This window comes from Eretmochelys imbricata, chromosome 6 (genome assembly GCF_965152235.1).
Source record: "Eretmochelys imbricata isolate rEreImb1 chromosome 6, rEreImb1.hap1, whole genome shotgun sequence".
Lineage (NCBI taxonomy): Eukaryota > Metazoa > Chordata > Testudines > Cheloniidae > Eretmochelys > Eretmochelys imbricata.
The window spans coordinates 129,821,646-129,841,957 of record NC_135577.1 but is presented as its reverse complement, the minus strand read 5'-3'; the positions used below and the strand labels follow the sequence as shown (position 1 = coordinate 129,841,957).

General features: G+C 42.3%; 1 protein-coding gene across 2 annotated transcripts in view; it reads right to left on the bottom strand.

Moving 5' to 3' along the window:
* The window catches only part of MDGA2 (MAM domain containing glycosylphosphatidylinositol anchor 2), a 662,813-nt gene that overhangs the window by 77,146 nt on the left and 565,355 nt on the right, over positions 1–20,312 (bottom strand). For both annotated transcript variants that reach the window (XM_077820812.1, XM_077820813.1), the window contains exon 10: positions 15,972–16,120. In XM_077820812.1, coding sequence (XP_077676938.1) covers positions 15,972–16,120 — 149 coding nt within the window. The remainder of the gene's footprint in view (positions 1–15,971; positions 16,121–20,312) is intronic.

Sequence of the window (20,312 nt, the reverse complement as noted above, 5' to 3'; positions counted from 1 at the left end):
TTTTCTACTGCCTCTCTAAAAGTCTGACGGATGTGCTACTTTATCAGCAGAAATCCACTCGTATTACAGAGTTTTCTGCTGAGAAGGAAGTAATGAAAGTTAAGGCATAATGCTATGCACAGGCTGAATTTTTTATGTGGGAATTAATTTTGGTAATGACAGATGAGTGTGTAAACTCTAAAGCACATGAAATGTCATATTCTTCACTGAAGTATACGGTCATGCTGTTATCATTTTGTGCACAAGGTTATGATAATGCCCCCCTCCCCCACCACACACACACATAATGGATTCATCTTTTGGTAAGTTACCAGTTTGATAGTGTTAATCAAAGTCAGGATTATGACTTGGGAGTCCCAGACGTTTCTGCAGCATGAGAGTGACTGTAAAGAACGTACGTGGTTTGTGTGAGTGAGTCTGTAGAGCTGGATTAGCTATTGTAAGCACAATAAATTGAGGACTCTTTCTCTTCTCCCTCTACACATTATCTCTGGGTAATCTCATCTGCAAACACAATTCAATACCATCTCTATGTTGACAGCTCACAGTTTTCTCTACCCCAGACCTGTCTCCTTTGGTCCAAACTAAAATCTTGGCCTATCTTTCTGACATCTTCTTGTGCATGTCTAGCCACCAGGTGAAGCCCAACATGGCTAGAACCCTCCCTGTTGCCTCTTTTCTCAATCAGCGTGGATACCACCCCCACTCTGCCTGTCATTCACACCAGTAGCCTGGGTATCATCTTTGACTCGGGCCTCTCTCCATCCAGCCTGTGTAGATTCTTTCTGCAGAACAGTTCTAAAATGCGGCCTTTCCTATCCATCTGCACAGCTAAAATTTTTTCCGTCTTGAGGAGGACTTGTGGCACCTTAGAGACTAACAAATGTATTTGGGCCTAAGCTTTCATGGGCTATAGCTCACTTCATCGGATGCATTCAGTGGAAAATACAGTAGGAAGATATATATACACACAGAGAACATGAAACAATGGGTGTTGTCATACCAACTGTAACGAGACCAGTTAATTAAGGTGGGCTATTATCAGCAGGAGAAAAAAGGTTTTTTCACTACAAAAGGTTTTTTTTTCTCCTGCTGATAATAGCCCACCTTAATTAATTGGTCTTGTTACAGTTGGTATGACAACACCCATTGTTTCATGTTCTCTATGGATATAAATCTTCCAACTGTATTTTCCACTACATGCATTCAATGAAGTGTGTTTTAGCCCACAAAAGCTTATGCCCAAATACATTTGTTAGTCTCTAAGGTGCCACAAGTACTCCTCGGTTTTTTTGCTGACACAGACTAACACAGCTGCCCCTCTGAAACCTGTTTCCGTCTTGTGCCTTTTTCACGGCAACATCCTTTTCTTTGGCCTTGACAAATGCAGCCTTGCCCCACTTATATCCATTCAGAATGTTTCTGCAAAGATCTTTTCCCTAACCCACCACTTCGGCCACATCACCCTTCTCTTTGCATGCCTTCACTGACTCCTCCTTCTTTATTACCTCATACATAAGCTACTTTTCTTCATTTTCAAGGCCTTTCATGGCCTATCCCCACTCACTCTAACATCACACATACACTATCAAGATGTCAACTCCCATTTCTGATTAGCCCATGGTTCTGGCCTCCATCACCAGCTTGTTAAATTTCCCAACGAGCACCTTTGTGCTGTCTCCCATGCTGCCCCAATAAACATCCGCTGATCAAATGCATTTTGTCCCTCAAACACCTCCTTAAAGCTCTCCTTTGCTGTGATGCCTATAAAAAACTTGACAACAATTAGGCAGCTAAGACCACTGCCTGTCATGATAACCAGTATTGCCACATTCTTTTGTTGTACTGCCCTGACTGTATCAGTTGTCTCTTGTTTTATAATTAGATTGTAAGCTCGTTGGGCAGGGACCAACTTTTTCATAAAGAATCCTGGTTCATGGGTAGGACTTGTAGGCACTATGTTAATACCTATAAATAAGAAGAAGAATGGGATAATATGAACAAAGGAATAACGTTTCAAAACAGACAGACTAAGTTTTCCAAACTTGGGGACTGATTTTCAAAGGAGCTGAGCACCCAACCGACACCCAGTGCACTGAGCTCATTTGAAAATCCTAGGCTCTCTCAGAAAGTTGGCAAGAGGGTTCCTTTCAAAGTGGGCCATTGAAACATTAACAAAAACAAAATAAAAAAACAAACAAACCATGACAATAAATATGAAAGATTCAGAATTCCTAAAACATAACTGAACAATGAAATAGGAGCATACCTTCTTATGAATGCTATTACCAAACTGTTTGTTACTTCTTTGTAGGCACTGAACTTTGGAGTTAAGGAAATACTATGACAGTGGCCAATGCCAGATGCCCCAGAGGGAATGAACAGAACAGGGAATCATGAAGTGATCCATCCCCTGTTGCTCATTCTCAGCTTCTGGCAAACAGAGGCTAGGGATGCCATCCTTGCCCATCCTGGCTAATAGTCATTGATGGACCTATCCTCCATGAATTTACCTAGTTCTTTTTTGAACCCTCCAAAGTCATGTCATTGTACTCCATCAAAACCCTTCTTAAAGCTCTCCTGTGAAGAGATGCCTACTAAAAACTTGAGAACAAGTTAGGAAGCTAGTGTGCTGTGATCACTGCCTGTCTTATTGACCAATATCGTCTCCCAGTTTCCTTGTGCTCCCCCATCTGTCTGTAGCCATCCGTTGTCTCTTGCATATTTAGATTGTGAGCTCCTTGCAGTAGGGCTGTCATTTTGGTCTATGTTTGTTTGTACAGGCCCTAGCGCAAATGGGTACTGGGTCTACGATTAGACCTCCTAGGCACAACTAGAATACAAACAACACCACCATTAATGGCAGAGTAACAGAAAGCGTCCATTCAAGATCCATTCTTTCAATTACTGTAGTTGATACAATTTGGTATCTGCTGACACATTACCGGACAAAGCAACTGTCTTTCCCGTAATGCTCAAGAGATAAATTCATTCATGCAAGCTAGATACTAGAAGTGCTAATAGAGAACTGTGCATCATACCCGCTGCTTAAATGTATGTTTTGCACTGTAATGTGCTGAGCAGGTTTCAATTTACTCTTGCATGTTTGTACTGTATAATGAAAAACTAATCAAGGCAATGTGAGCCGGCAGCAATTACTTGTATTGACATAATATGCCAGCTTCCGCCTGGGACATATATAGGGGGGCAGCATGTGTGGCATCTGTAATGGTGTGAATTGCATAAGTGTCAACAGCAGTGAAAGCAAGTACCTAGAAGGGGAAAGCACAGAGAAAATCTCAACAGTGTGGAGATGTTTGCATTTGCAATACAATGGACCCCAAAGGTACTAAATGCAATTCAATATGCTTTAACTTAATTCCACAAGGTTTGCCCAGGACATTGCAGGGTACCGTCATATCTGCCACATGCCACGTGTAGCGTAACGATGACAGAAATTAGCTCAGTGACCTGAGTTCCCTGTTGGTGTCAAAGGATATAGTTCCATTGACTTCAATGGAGTTTTGTCTATTTACACCAGAAGAGAATTTAGCCCATTATCTTCAGCGGGAGCCAAAGGTCCATTTAGGCACCTTACTGAACGAGAACTTCAATAGCTAGGACCTTATTCCAGCAGCAGCCCCATTAAAGTAAATAGGACTGGTGAGCTAAGATGCTCCTAGACCAGAATTAGAGCATCAGCATGTGCTGGGTTAAGGTTTCAGGTAAACCTTTAACTTTGGGATTTCTTGATTTCTGAGTGATTAACTGAGCAACCTTCATGTTATGAACATTGTTCTATCTGTTGTTGCCAACTGAATGATTTTCACACAAATACAGTCCCCTGCCCAATTCATATGAAGAATTTGAAGCTGTAATATTTCTAACATTTCAATTAAAAGAATCATTCATAACTACATTGGCCATTGCATATAATGTTTCCAATGACAGGGCTCCGCTTGCTACATTTGGAATTCAAGCCCCATCTCCTGTGGAATGAGCCTAACAGTTATCAATAATATTACAAAACAAAAACTGTAAAACAGCACCGTTGCTTCTCCAACTCAATTTACCAAACCCCACAGAATCAATAAGAAGCATGCCTTCGCATGCTCTGCTCACTTTATTTGCCAAACTCTCTCTCTCTCTGTTATTTCACAAGAACCGATGTAACAAGATGAATTTAAGAAAGGCCTTATCTAGCCTCACAAAAGCAAATCCATGCCATGAACAACCCTTTAAGACGGCACATGTCCCTCTGCTGGAGGCTGTTTGAAATTTTTCAAAAAGAGAACAATGTTAAAAGCATTCAATATATATTTGAATTAGCCCTCTCTATATCTTCTCTTTCCCCCCCTTACAAATGAAATACTACAGCGTGAGCACTTGTTTCTGGGTGGCTGCAAAACAGAAATATTTGCATTTTTAATCTCTAGTTTTTATACATGCTCTGTGACAGAGAGAATGAAAATGCCTTGATCTTAACTGTTTTTTTCCCTGCACCAGGCTGAGTAGCGTGGAAGATGGCAAAAGGTCCCCCTCTCACATAATTTACACAGCATTTGTTTCCAGCAACTTGGGTTTTGTCTGTGTCCAAGTGAGTACATTTCACAAAACTCACTTTCGTTTATATTATAATATGCTGGTAAATATATCATTATTTTCATGTTCACTCTCCATTCAGAAGAATGATGCACCTTACTATCTGTTGTGTGGGTGCTCTTGGTTGTGTGGGTGCTCTTGCACAAGATGGTGGCTCCCCGCACCCTTTTTGTCTTTCTTGATTTCACTGATCCATCACGAAACCAAATGAAGCATCCTTCTTAACTTCTTATCACAGTTTGCTGTATCTGACGCACTTTCCTCTCCAACTTCTCTTCAATCTGCCCTTGAAAAGGCTGGTTAATGTGATTCTTCTGGGTCATGTTCTTCCACACCTAACTTCTCTCCCTGTGTCTGAATCAGTTTTGTCTTCTACCCCATGGCATGGTGTATGATACTAGTATCTTGGCATAGAGATACGGAGCTATTTCTGGGATGATGCTCCCTGATAGTCAGACCAGGTGGGTCCTATTCTGGGACCTGGCACAGGTTTTCCCAACCCTACATGTAATTTAGAGCAGCCTCAGAGATGCTTTAAATTAAACTTTGGTTCTGATGGCTCCCTAGGGGCCGGAGAAGCAGCAATTATCCATAGTGCATATGCTGCAGCATGGTCCTGATCCACTCTTTATGCCAGGGCTGGAAACAGAGCTCACATATAGACCTTAATTCTATCACATGCTGCCCAAGGAGGCTCCTTCCACAGGTGGTATTTTCAGGGGGATGTTTCCAACCACTCTAAGGCCTACTTATCCCCTCACAGTGGCCTAACGTAGCATAACTGAGAGTCAGGCCCCATGTCTCATAAGAACGGCCACACTGGTCAGACCAAAGCTCCATCCAGCCCAGTATCCTGTTTTCCTACAATGGCCAATGCCAGGTGCCCCAGAGGGAATGAACAGAGCAGGTAATCAAGTGATTCATCTCTTGTCACCCACCATTCCCAACTCTTTTCCCTCTGTGTTCTCATTGTCCCTGTTATGCTGGAAACAGGTCAGGAGACACTGGATGTGGTTTAATTAGGGCACAGTTCTATTAGTAAATGTCTGGGAGTACCTGGCCAATAAAAGTGCACAGTGCAGGTCATTCCATAATCATTTCAATGTACAGCGTGTGGGCTTCTGTCAGCCCTCCCCATCACCCATCCTGGTCCCCAGCCAACGCACTGCTGGGACTTCACCTTCCCTCCCTCAAAAGAGGGTTAAGCAATGGGCTATACAGGAGGAGGAGGGGGGGTTGGCTCCCTGTCATACCTCTCATGGGAGCCCTGAGCCCCCTGTTTCCACTCCTTTAAAGAATACCGCCTTTAAATCCCTTTCCAATCCATTTTATCTGATCACTGTGTCCCTTCTCTACGGAGTACCTGCACTGGACACCCACCCCACATTTACATAATGAGTTGCAACATCATAACCTAGCTCCTGTTTTATGTTCGCCCAACTAAGTGATCCCCGAACCCGCTTCACCTTGGCCAATCTGGCAGTGAGGGAAAAATCCCTTTCCCATTCCCCTGAGAAAGAAGCAACTAGCGCGATGCCCACAGCGCGTCCTGATGAAACCTTGTGTTTCACCACTTCCGTGAGTAAGAGAGTGGGCGCTGCTCCACCAGGTCCCGGTAAATGAGGGCTTGTCCTGCACTGGCCTGGACCTATACAGTCCCCCCCCCTCTTCTCGGGGGGAATGAGTCAGCGGCCCCATGCTGACCTAGACTGCCACTGCCGTTGAAAATCACTCCCTGGAACTCTAGGACGTAAAGGGGCACACTTCCAGTGATCCAGACAACAGCCCCCAGCGCTTAATGTGCGGCGAGATTGTTCACTGCCGTTTTGGAGTTTTCAACTTCTGCTGCGCTGCCAGCAAACATCACCAGCAAACTTGTGAGTGCCTGAGCCAGTCAGACCAGAGACTGCAGGAAGGGGGAAACCACCCAAACATACCCCTTTAACTCTGCAGCATTACTACACTCTGATTGGCTGAGACACCACAACTTCCTTCGTGTGCTCTATAATCAAAGAACAATTTTACAGTGCCACAATTTCTTTTTCATGAGGAAAAAGTTCGCCCGCAATCTTTAACCGTCAGGGCTCTTTTATATTTAACAATTGAACTGTTACATGTATTTCATGCACAAGCTTCCACAATGGTCCGCCAAATGCACAAAATGCTGAGGAGAAAGCAAACATTTTATGAAAATTGCATTAAGACATCAAGATTACGTTTCATCTTGCTTCAGACTCTTTAAAATCACATCGAAGAACCCAGCAGGTATAAACATGCCATAGACTGTATATTCTGAACATTTTGTCTGAACTTTTCCCAGAATAAAACAGCAATGCTTCAATTTTGTACAGCAAGCAGGAAAACTTTTTTAAGTCTCTGGTTTCAGCACTATTAATGTAACAAGCATTTTGTTAATGAGATAAATGTGGCACTCTTAATCTAATCTCACACACAGACACCCACCTTCCTGCTTAGCCAATAATCTACCACTAATGCTTCACAACACTTCAGGAAATTTAAAAAAAACCCACACACTAAAAACTGCCACTTTCTCAAACAGAGCCATACAGAAGTCTTTTAATTTTAGAGCAATATACTCAGTATTGGCTGACTGATGAAAGGATGGTCTTGTGCTTCATAAAATGGCCTGGAACTCAGGATATCTGGATTCCACTTTGGGCTTTTGCAGGATTTGCCAGTACCATGGGAGAACCTCCGTCCCTGTGGGCTTCCACCTCTAGCTCTGTGTTTCTGGTGCCTTCCTTGTGCGTTATCTTGTCTCTGGGCCACCTCCCAGGAGTATCCTCCACCCTGCCAATGCATTCTTCTCCTTCCTCCTTTTTATAAGTGCCTCTCTCTTCTCTTTTAATCAAAGAGGGTGTTTGAGGACCCTGCTGCATAGGCCGTTTGTGGCAAGCCAAATAAAAAGAAACAAACAAAAATAATAAAAAAAGCCCCAACAAATGCTAGTAAGCTGCATATAATAAACAATAGCTACAAGAACACAAGAGACGTTTCCTTGGCTTGGATGCTTTGGGATGCTTGTATGTGGCAGGTCGTATAAAGAAGGTGGGTACGGGGCACTTGTCAGTTCCCCATTTGGGTTCTTTATCTAAGTCTTATCAAAACAGCCAGATGAGCCAAGTGTTCCAAAATAAATAAGACACATGTAAACAAACCTACCTGCCCTGCACTTTCCAGGAGTGACCAGGGGCACTGATTCCTAGTTCTGAGAGACAGAGCTTGGCTGCAAGCATCAGGGACCAACCTAATTCCTCACCACGTCTGAGGGAAGTTCCAGATCCTCCTATTCATGAAAGACCAGCCTCAGGGGCTAAAATCAAAGTCTGCACCATGATGTCCTGACTGCTTCCCTGAGACCACTTCCCTCATCAGTAATAGCATTGTCTGTCCCGGGAAATCCTGGTACACGCAGATATGGGTTCCCGTTACAATCCTTAAAGGGCTGATATGCTCTATTACAAAGTGAGAGGAGAATCAGCCCAGCTGGATCCAGAAAGGCTTAAAACATAAGAGTGGCCATACTGGGTCAGACCATTGGTCCATCTAGCCCAGCATCCTGTCTTCCGACAGTGGCCGATGCCAGGTACCCCAGAGGGAGTTCACAGAACAGTGCAAATATTGAGTGATCCATCCCCTGTCATCCACTCCCAGCTTCTGGCAGGTAGAGGCTTAGGGACACCCAGAGCATGGGGTTGCATCCCTGGCCATCTTGGCTAATAGCCATTGATAGACCTGTCCTTCATAGAGGTGTCTAAATCTGTTTTAACCAAGTTTTAGCTTTGGCCTTCACAACATCCTCTGGCAACCAGTTCCAACGTGGATTATATGCTGTATGAATAAGTACATCGTTTTGTCCTGCTGCCTATTCCTTTCCATTGGGTGACCCCCTGGTTCTTGTGTTATGTGAAGGGGTAAATAACACTTCCTTGTTCACTGTCTCCCCCAGCCCATTCATGATTTTACAGACTTCTATCATATCCCTGCTTAGTCGTCTCTCTTCCAAGCTAGACAGTCCCAGTCTTTTTAATCTCTCGAATGGAAGCTGTTCCACGCCCCTAATCATTTTGCTGCCCTTCTCTGTACCTTTTCCATTTCTAATATAGCTTTCTGAGATGGGGCAACCAGAAATGCACGCAGTATTCAAGATATGGGAGGACCCTGCATTTACACAGTGGCACGATGATATTTACTGACTTATTTTCTATCCCTTTCCTAATGGTTCCCAACATTATGTTACCTTTTTTGACTCCCGCTGTGCATTGTGTGGATGTTTTCAGAGAACTCTCCACAATAACGCCAAGATCTCTTTATGACCAAGACAGCTAATTCTGACCCCATCATTTTGTACGTATAGTTGAGATTATGCTTTCCAACGCGCATTTCTTTGCATTTATCAACCCTGAATTTCATCTGCTATTTCCTTGCTCAGTCACGCAATTTTCTGATCCCTTTTTAACTCATCACAGTCTGCTTTGCACTTGACTATCTTGAGTAATTTTTGTATCATCTGCACATTCTGCCACTTAACTCTTTACCCGTTTTTCCAGATCATTTATAAATATGTTGAACAGCATTGGGCCCACTACAGATCCCTTGGAGATACCACTATTTACCTGTCTCCATTCTGAAAACTGACCATTTATTTCTATTCTTTGTTTTCTGTCTTTTAACCACAAAAAGAACAGGAGTACTTGTGGCACTTGTGAGGATACTTAACATGGGAAAATAGAGTCAATATGTGTGATATTGCTTACAGACAGCCCCCCAACCTGAAGCAAATACTCTCAAGCAAGCACACACCACACAACAAAACGCTAACCCAGGAACCTATCCTTGCAACAAAGGCCGATGCCAACTGCGTCCACGTATCTATTCAGGGGACACCACCATAGGGCCTAATCACATGCCGCACCATCAGGGGCTTTTGTGGCACTTTACAGACTAACCAATTTATTTGCGCATAAGCTTTCGTGAGCTACAGCTCACTTCATCGGATGCATACTGTGGAAAATACAGAAGATGTTTTTATACACACAGACCATGAAAAAATGGGTGTTTATCACTACAAAAGGTTTTCTCTCCCCCCACCCCACTCTCCTGCTGGTAATAGCTTATCTAAAGTGATCACTCTCCTTACAATGTGTATAATCAAGGTGGGCCATTTCCAGCACAAATCCAGGTTTTCTCCGCCCCCCCAACAAAACCTTTTGTAGTGATAAACACCCATTTTTTCATGATTTGTGTGTATAAAAACAAACATCATCTGTATTTTCCACAGTATGCATCCGATGAAGTGAGCTGTAGCTCACGAAAGCTTATGCTCAAATAAATTGCTTAGTCTCTAAGGTGCCATAAGTACTCCTTTTCTTTTTGCAAATACAGACTAACACGGCTGTTACTCTGAAACCTATCATCAGGGGCTCGTTCACCTGCACATCTACCAATGTGATATATGCCATCATGTGCCAGCAATGTCTCTCTGTCATGTATATTGGCCAAAGCGGACAGTCTCTACGCAAAAGAATAAAAGGACACAAATCTGACATCAGGAATCATAACATTCAAAAACTGGTAGGAGAACACTTCAATTTCTCTGGCCAATCAGTATAAGATTTAAGGATGGCAATTTTGCAACAGAAAAGCTTAAAAAACAGACTCCAACGAGAAACTGCTGAGGTTGAATTAATATGCAAACTAGATACCATTAACTTGGGTTTGAATAGAGACTGGGCATGGCTGGTCATTACACATATTGAATCTATTTCCCCATTTTAAGTATCCTCACACCTTCTTGTCAATTGTCTAAATGGTCTATCTTGATTATCGCTACAAAAGTTTTTTTCTCCTGCTGATAATAGCTCATCTTAATTAATTAGCCTCTTACAGTTGGTATGGCTAGTTCCACCTTTTCATGTTCTCTGTATCTATATATCTATCTTCTTACTATATGTTCCATTCTATGCATCCGATGAAGTGGGCTATAGCCCACAAAAGCTCATGCTCAAATAAATGTGTTAGTCTCTAAGGTGCCACAAGTACTCATGTTCTTTTTGCGGATACAGACTAATATGGCTGCTACTCTGAAACCTGTCTTTAACCAGTTACTGATCCATAAGAGGGACTTTCCTCTTATCCTATGACTGCTTGCTTAGCTTCAGAGCCTTTGGTGAGGGATCTTGTCAAAGGCTTTCTGAAACTCTAAGTACACTATATCCACTGGCTCACCCTTGTCCACACGATTGTTGATCCCCTCAAAGTATTCTAATAGATTAGTGAGGCATGATTTCCCTTTAGAAAAGCTATGTTGACCCTTGCCCAACAAATCATCTTCATTTGTATGTCTGATAATTCTGTTCTTTACTATAGTTTCAACCAATTTGCCCGGTACTTAAGTTAGGCTCACCAGCCTGTAACTGCCAAGATCACCTCTGGAGTTTTTTTAAAAAAATATTGGCATCACATAAGCTATTCCAGCCATCTGATACAGAAGCTGATTTAGTCTTGTTGTTCTGCAATTTCACATTTGAGTTCCTTCAGAACGCTTGGGTGATACCATCTGGCCCTGGTGACTTATTACTGTTTAATTTATCAGTTGGTTCGAAAACCTCCTCTACTGACACCTCATTCTGAATGGCTCAAGTGTGGGAATCACCCTCACATCCTGCGCAATGAAGACCAATGCAAAGAATTCATTTAGCTTCTCTTCAATGGCCTCGTCTTGAGGGCTTCTTTAGCACCTTGATTGCTTACATTCCACTTCCACAATGTCTGTCAAAGTTGATAATTTACACACATGAAATATCTATTTGCAATTATTCACAACACAATCATATCATTTAAGGGAGAGAGTGTAAAACAGTTAGCAAAATCATGCTGACCGATGTTGTCTCATTGTTTGTTCGTACTCCCCTGTTGGTCTGTCTGTATACATCTGTTGTCTCATCTTATACTTAGATTGGAAGCTCTCTGTAGATCTCTCTTTTTGCTCTATGTTTGTACCGTGATTAGCACAATGGAGTCCTGCTCCATGACTGGGGCTGGTAGGTGCTCTGGTAATACACATAATGAATAATAATAATAAAAACATGCTAACGTGTGTGAAGGGAGGTCCACGGGAATTCACACATTTATAGTCCCCTAGTAAAGAACTGGTGATTGGCTGAAGGGAGGGGTGTTTTTTACTCAGATGGCAAGTGACGGTTACTGCTGCAAACAGGAAAACTCCCGTGTTTGGAATTTTTTGTATTATTTATAGGTGAATTCAATCAACCTACAGCCACCAAACAAAATTGCTCCCTATGGTGAAAGAATGCTTTCCCTGTATTAGCATGACAGTGTCCGTTTCGAGCTACAGTATGAAAGTTGGTTCCGTATCATCTCTGCCCAATCTGTTGGAAAAAACAGAACACATATTGCAAAGTAAAGTATCTGAACCCCAACATTTCAGAGAGAAAACTGCTGTTAGCAAACAGAACCAGAACTCTATCACCCCAGTTTCAGGAGAAATCATATTAAAAACACTTCTGAACGGCTCACCCAAAATTTAAATGTAGACCCAGGTAGATGAAAGAAAAATATTTTGAGTGCGTTGATGTAAAGTACTGTTACTGAAATTTGATTAAAGGATCTAATAATTTAAGACCCAATGAAAGGTAATTAAAATTAAATTAAAATGGAATGGGTAAGGGAGGCTAAAAATCCTAAAATAATTTGAAATATTGTCATGATTTCTTTTTTAGTTCACCACAGACTTTTTAATTTGATCATTCTCTGGGGCTTTGGGCCTGAGTGGCAAAGATATTTAGGTGTCTTCTGATGCAGAGAGGTGTTCACTGAGATTGTCAAAAATGTCTAAGTGGGTTAGGCACTTAACTCCCATTGTCTTTCTGTAGGTGTTCGGTTCCTCACCTGCTGAGGCACTTTGGAAAATCTCAATAGGCACCTGTCTGCATCATTAGGCACCTAAATACCTTTTTCAATCTGGCCCAATAGCTAGCGCTACAGAATAAAAGAAAACAGAAACAAAACTAGCTGCAAAAGTGAAAGTGACCAGCCTCTTTCATTGGCTAATCAGAACCAACTTTGTGTAGCACAAATATAAATACAAATATCACTAGCAATGAGAGACTGGCAAGGAACAGTTTCAAAACTTTATGGCAATGAACTGAATGCCAGTGAATTGTTCAATTAGCTGAATTCCCCCTGCATGGCTTTCAGCATGCATATATTATAACTGCCAAGGTAAGCAAACACCCCATTATTAACATTCCAACCTTTGAAAAAGACTCTTCCCTTTAGGAACGTTCTTTGATTTGCTTCCCAAGCCTACCCTGGAGGCCTTTTTATTTTAACCACCAATCTGTGTAACACTTAACACGTCCTACAGCATTTCCTTTTGGTAGAAGAGTCAATTCACAAGTGTCAGCTGGAAGGTCTTAACATAAAGAATGAAAGGTAGTGGGTAATTTCTCAGGTATAAATTATATGTTTAAGATCACAGACACACTTACACAGAATAAAAGGAAAGACCTCTTCTTTCTTTGTTTTATTAGCAGGTCATAATTGTAGCTCAAGAAAGAGGCAATCAACCCGCTCCGCCTCTCAAGTTACGCCTGTTGAAGAATTTACCGATCAGGAGGCTGTCTGGGATGGATGATTGTTAGTATTATAGTGGCACTCAAAGGTTCCAGTCAGGATTAGGGCCCTATTGTGCTATGTGCCAAACATACACACAGACATGGTCATTGCCCCAAAGAGTCTAATTTGGATACATCACCAACTGCTGTGGAAGCCAAAGGAGTCTCTTCTTCTTGAGCATCAGAAAAGGACACAATCCCTCCTGAAGCAATGTATTAAGGGAAGGCCTTCCCACTGTGGCGTTCGTTTGATTCTAAAATGTAAGCATCTCCTGCTGTTCCCTGGGCAGCTCTAGATCTAGGTGTTTGAGGACACAGAAATCCCTATTTGAAGTTCAACTAAAGATGGGAAAAAAATAGCTTCCAAAAGAGGGCTGTGTTAGGAATTCCCCAAAGTGTAAAAGTTCCTCACTGGAGGCTGATGTTCTTTAGATCTGACCCATTAATCCAAACCAATTACTAGTAATAGTACTTAGCTCTTAGGTAGCACTTTTCAGCAGCAGATCTCAAAGTGCTCTGCAAAGGAGATCAATACCACTATCTCCACTTTACAGAGGGGGAAGGGACATGCCCAAGGTCACCAAGCAGGCTACTGGCAGAGCTGAGACCTAGCCCCGCCCCCCAAGGTCTCCTTAGTCCCAGTCCAGTGCTCTGTTCGCTAAGCTACAGGAACTGAGAGCAGCTGTCCTGAAGCCAGTGGCATAGCTGGGGACTGAACCCATATATCCTGAGTCCCAGTCCAGTGCCTTAACCATAAGATTTCTGGATCAGACAGAGCAGGGACTATAGCCTGGGTCTCCCAATTCCCATGCCAGTGCCCTAACCACCAGGCTATCAAGTGTGACAGTCATTGTCCCAAAACCATTCTGACCTATTCTAGGCCCGATGCAAATGAGCCATACGCTCACGACAGCACAAATATATTGGTTAATCGTTACAGGAAACATGCTCACATCATATGCACGCTTTAGCACATGAAAAATTCAGCCCAGTAAAAGGACTGTAAGACATTCATGGCTGAAGAAATACTTTTGCACTTTATAATTTTACAAAGGTTTCTCTTTAAGAATCATCCTCAATGACCCGTATTCCCTCAGCACACATCTGTTATCTTAGGCACAATGTGATCAAACCTTCTCGTTCCGAAACAATTAGTGGCAGTCCCTTGTAAGAAAGGCATGAACCACTGATACTCGTAAAATAATTTAATATCAAATATGACAGAGCCAGCACAATCGCTTGATTCAGTCCACCATGTACAAGGCTGTAAGGAAGACACAACCACAGCTTTTTATAGTTGCAAATTTGAGCGGTTATCTGAAGCTGTACACCAAGTCGCAACACCACTCACTCGCGGGGTCACCACACCAACTGAAATTTGGCCCGGCCCCTCCTCCATCATGCTTGCCTTCAAAAACCCATCAGGACCCACAGCGTCTCTTCTGTACGGCTGTCCTGCTTTGGAAGGCATACTGCATGCTACAGCAAAACTAGCCCTTTAACCAACTATGACTGCAACCTTTTAACCAGAAATCTTAGAGCCTTACTCACGTAGGAGACTGGAGTGTAAGTTTGAGCTCAGAGCACTTGCAGCTTGACTTGGTAGGTCTGGGGGCATCACAGGTATGATACATTCATTCAGAAGGGAAGACAGTCTGCCTCACCCTGTACGTCACCTCTCCGCCAGCAGTGGGTTAAAACTTGGACTGAGAAAGTATTAGTGGCTGAGGAAGAACCCATTCTACAAGGATGTTTTGGAATCAGGCACTTTTCCCTCTACAATGTGTAGAAATATCATAGATCAAAATGTCCTCAACTCATATGATGATTAAGCTACAGTACATCTGTAGGGCTTAGCACATACAAATAGTCCAGAATCCAGAGAGGACCATAATAACCAGCAATAATATACTATAGTTTAGAATACATACTTCCAAGGTTTAGGTCAGGCGTACTGAGACCAGTGCAGAAGTACAAAAACATCCATCTGTTTGGCCACATGTTATGGGTGGGAGTAAGAGGAGGCATTGCCTGTTAATGACAGTTTAGCAGTGTACAGCTTTGTTCTGCTAGTTTAATTATTGCAGTCACCTTATTAGAAGATAGCTGATATTGCTTTGAAAATTCCCAAATGACAGACTAATTCTGACTGCTAACTTTCATATATTAATGTAATAGTTCTTCTGCAGATGGACTGGTGCTGTCCACCCTTCACTACATCAGTTGTGTTCTAAAATGTCCAGATCACAAGGGCTATATATTTACATGTGTTTAAGTAAGGTGTTCAAGAGCTCAAAGATCACAAGCTGCCTGTGTATGAAAGATATAACTATCTCTATATTTATCTATCTTTATAGGGAGACATAGCAAAAGATACATAGATATATGGCTAGATATAAAAAGTTGAATTTGGTTGCAAGTTTCTTTCAGGTAATCTTTCTAGTATCTCTTGAGCTGAACCTCCTCTAAACCCCCTGAGGAATACCTCTTTAATCTCTGTGTTGTCACACTGGAAATATGCAAATTATTTGCAAGGATTTGTAAGTGGTTCAGGACTGCCTTTGCAGAACAGCAGCAAATCTTCAAAGCAGGGTAAATACAAATTCTGAGCTTCACACAAGATAAGATGAAAACAAAGGGGAGGGCAGTTCTCACAGAGGGCAGAACAGCAAACAGGCACCTGTTGTAAGAAGCAAATTATAACCTCACCTGTCTAATCCCTAAACGATATGCAAGGATGCGGTCCACAGCATCCGGGTTCATTTGAGTCCACTGCAGACTGTAGGAGTAAACACGGGGTCTGTTCTGCCAGAGGGGACTGTAGGTGTCGTAGTAGAACTCGGGGGCATAGGCTTTGCCTGCAGAATACAGACATACAAAAACACGGAATGATAAAACAGTTCTCAAAATAATGCTTCCATTTTTCAACTGCAATTTTTATTCAGCTGCTACAGCACCATTTTGTGAAGGGCCCTTTTGCTACATGGCTTCAAAAAGCACATCTCAAGTCTATCTTTACATTTCTCACCACTTGAGAAAAAAATGGACTAAAATTGTTCATTTCTCCTTTGTTATTAAAAGTAATTCTCAAGTGTCATTTTTGGTCCAGGAGAAAATTGGTCTGCTAAATAAAAAAATCTTCTACAAAGAGGTCTTGCATGGCTAAAGTGACTGACATTGGATATTCAGACTATTATGCCTCCAGATCAGGGGTGGGCAAATTTTTTGGCCTGAGGGCCACATCGGGGAATAGAAATTGTATGGCTGGCTATGAATGCTCACAGAATTGGGGTTGGGGTGAAGGAGGGGGTGCGGGCTCTGGGGTGGGGCTGGGGATGAGGAGTTTGGGGTGTAGGAGGGTGCTCCGTGCTGGGATCGAGGAGTTCGGAGAGGGATCAGAGTTGGGGCAGGGGTGCGGGAAGGGGTTCAGGTTACGGCTGGAGGTGCAGGCTCTGGGGTGGGGCTGCGGATGAGAGGTTTGGGGTGCAGGAGGATGCTCTGTGCTGGGATTGAGGGGTTTGGGGAATGGGAAGGGGATCAGGGCTGGGATAGGGGTTGGGGCATGGGGAGAGGCTCAGGGGTGCAGGCTCCAAGCGGCGCTTATCTCAAGTGGCTCCTGGAAGCAGTATCATGTCCCTTCTCCAGCTCCTACGGGTGGAGTGGCCCCCAACCTTGGAGCGGGGCCATGCTGTGGCTTCCAGGAGCCGTGTGGTAAGGCTCCCCGACCCGGGGCCCTAGCTGGAGTGCCGGAGCGGGCCTTAGCCGTGTGGTGCAGCCCCCTGACCCAACATCCCAGTGAGAGCTCACGGGCCAGCTTAAAACGGCCCGCAGGCCGTAGTTTGCCCACCCCTGCTCCAGATTCTCTGTCAGAGCAAACACATTAACTCCAGCTACCACACACAACACAATCCGTTCCAAATGACATCATGTACCCCGATCTGGAAATACAATACCTCCATTCCATACTTCAGTCCTAGTCGCAGAAACGTATGGTTATATCCACAGTACATTATTTAGATACATATGCAGATATTGCACAATAAACACAGAGTTGGACGTGACATTTTGAAATGCACTGTGATATACCAACAGTTTACCATAGCATATGAATTTTTGTTCCTTAAATTAGGAAAAGCCTAATATGATTTGCTGTCCATCTGATGAAATGGTATCTGAGCTCTTATTAGGATGCAATCGCCTTAGGGTATTTCTTGACTCAAACACAGAAATGCCATTAACATCTGTACATGCAACTTATTTTCTCAGTGAAGGAGAAGATGCTTTGCTTACAATTAGAACTGGTTGGAGAAATTTGGAGAGAACCATAATTCTGTTGGAATATACATGTCTGTTGAAACTGAAATGTTTTGAAAAATCAGATCAATTTTGCTCAAATGTCATTTCAGACGAACACCTGACTCCCAAAAGTCTGACAAAGTCAAAATCCGACGTTTCAGCATTTTCATAATGAAAAATTTCAATTTCTCTTTTTGAAAAGGGTGTAGATTCTCCATCACTGGCAATTTTTTAAATCAAGATTCGATTTCTAGAAAAGATATGCCCTAGTTCAACCAAAAGTTATTTCAGGGAAGTTCGGTGGCCTGCATTGTACAGAAGGTCAGGCTACATGACCACAGTGGTCTCTGTGGGTCTTGGAATCTGCAAATTGATTTTTTGGTTTTGATTGTTCTGATTTTGTATTATAAAATAATACATTTAAAAAAGTCAAAATCAAAACAAAACAGTTTGATTTTTATAGAAGCACCTTTTTTGATTGACAAAAATTGACTGATTTTTTAATGTTCCTTTATGGAGAATTTGAAAATTTACAATTTTCATTCCAATTAGGAATGAAGTCAAATTTTGAAATCTCAAAATACTTCATGAAATGGAACCTCTATCCTCTGCACAGCTCTGCTTACGATGTCAGCATTAGTATAGTTCTCAGACAAACAGAAATTGGTTGTGTTGGAATGAGAATTGTGACTCTTAAAACAACATTTCATTTTTATCAAAAGAAACATTAAACAGCCAAAAAGTTCAGGTAAAATTTGAAAAATAAACCCCTTCAAGTTTAACAAAGTTTTTGTCCAGGAATTTCCTCAAGTATTTAAGAAACTTTACAAAATGTTCCGAGACAGATTGCTAAACCATATAGTCTATGAAAGATTGAATGCGTTTGCATGTCGTGAAATATTAGTGTAGTGTAAACAACTGCAACTCTCATTGTGTGGATTAAAATCTCCGCTGGAGCCTGTGCTCAGAGGATGTAAGGGACCTTCATGGGGTTAGGTACTCCAAAACAGTCCATGAGAATTATTAATCTTGGTGACCTGGTGCTCTTAGAAACCCTGTTCTAGGCCAGACCTTTCCAGGCCTTGTTTCCTGCTTCTGTCATCCTGATCTCCCTTCTTCTGTGTCCAAACCCACTGACATGTCAATGTTTGCAGACTGCGGCTGTGCACATTATCACATTCATATCAGATCTCACAGAGATTATAATGTGTGTTTTCAAAACCCTCTTTAATATCACCTTTGTCTAATTACCCACAAACATTATCAAAATTAAATGAAGTTGTAATCTGGTAGAAGACCACAGGTGAAATCCTAGCCTTACTGAAGTCAATGCATGTTTTACTATTGATTTTAATGGGACGAAGACTTCACTCAACATGGGCAACATTTCAGGCAGATTGGCTTGATTTTGGCCCGCCTGGGGAAGGGGAGGATCAAGACCAAGTTCACAACTGAAAATGAGTCGCAACTTAAATTATACAGAGAGAACTTCTAGCACTAATCATGTGTACCACAGCTAGCAACCTGTCCAAGCTAGTCTGCGGCTCAAGTTAGCCTGAAGGATATAGCCAGGGTGGGTAGGTTTTAGACATCTTGGTCTCTGAACCCAGCATAACCAAATGGAGCTTGAGGGTCAGGCATTTTCAGAGTGTGTCACTGTTATAAACAATGGATTAAGTAGTACGAAGGACTGAAGGAACTACAATACTGTGAAGGTATAATGCACTGGTCAAGCATGTACGGACATGTCTCCCTCTAGTAGCTGTCCCCTGCAAAGATGGAATACACTTATGACTATAGCACAGCTGACGGTGCTCTCCTTTCACTCTAGTGTTAGGGGCTTGTGCTTTAGACACAGAGGGTCTTTGGCTTCATTACCACTCATAACCATAGTGCCCATCTATACAAATGGCCATCATTGCTACGGAGAGCCAGTAAGGTAGGGAAAAGTGAAAAAGGGAAATGAAATGGGAGATAAAAAAATATAATGAGAAAAGACAAAATCCTTTGGCCCAAACTACACTACACAAAACACGTAACCCTGATATTTATTTCAGCAATAACGATGAAGGCCCATGGCATTTCCTGAGGATTAATGACCCCCTGATGTGAAAGTGAGAGCAAGGAACCTCAGTCAGTTCCCAGGGAAAGTTCCTAGGCTGGGGACATTATTGCTATCTCAAGTAGTTGCTGGAGGAAAAGTTTAGAACTAACTGTATGAAAAAGTCCCATATCTTTGTAATGTTCAATTCGGTTGGTGCCATGTTATGCCAGGGACAGACAAATACATTGATGTTGCATATTGACCCTTTATTACTTGGGCTCATATTTATCTTTCAGAGGAAAAAGTCACATGGGAGTTTAAACACCTTTCCTGTGTCTACCTTTATTGAGTACAGTTTTGCTGAACACAGATAATAATCTTCCCCACTCGACTGCAGATGACCATAATGGCATCTCCAGGGGCCTACAAAATGGGTACGTTATCAGACTCTCGTCACAGTGTGGGTACTTGTGGAACATAGTCACCTTTTCTAATATAACGAGGACTCGTGATGAGCTGTATACTTCAAATTCCATCCTAACGCACAAGCCTTCTTTTATTAATGAAAATTTAACACCACAACATTAAACACCTGATTTGTGAAATTTAGTAGCACCAGAAAGCTGGTTATTGTTTTGGAATTCACCAAATGTCTCTTTTTAAGACGGTTCACTTGGGCCTTGGAGGCCTAAGCCCTCATTGAAATCATT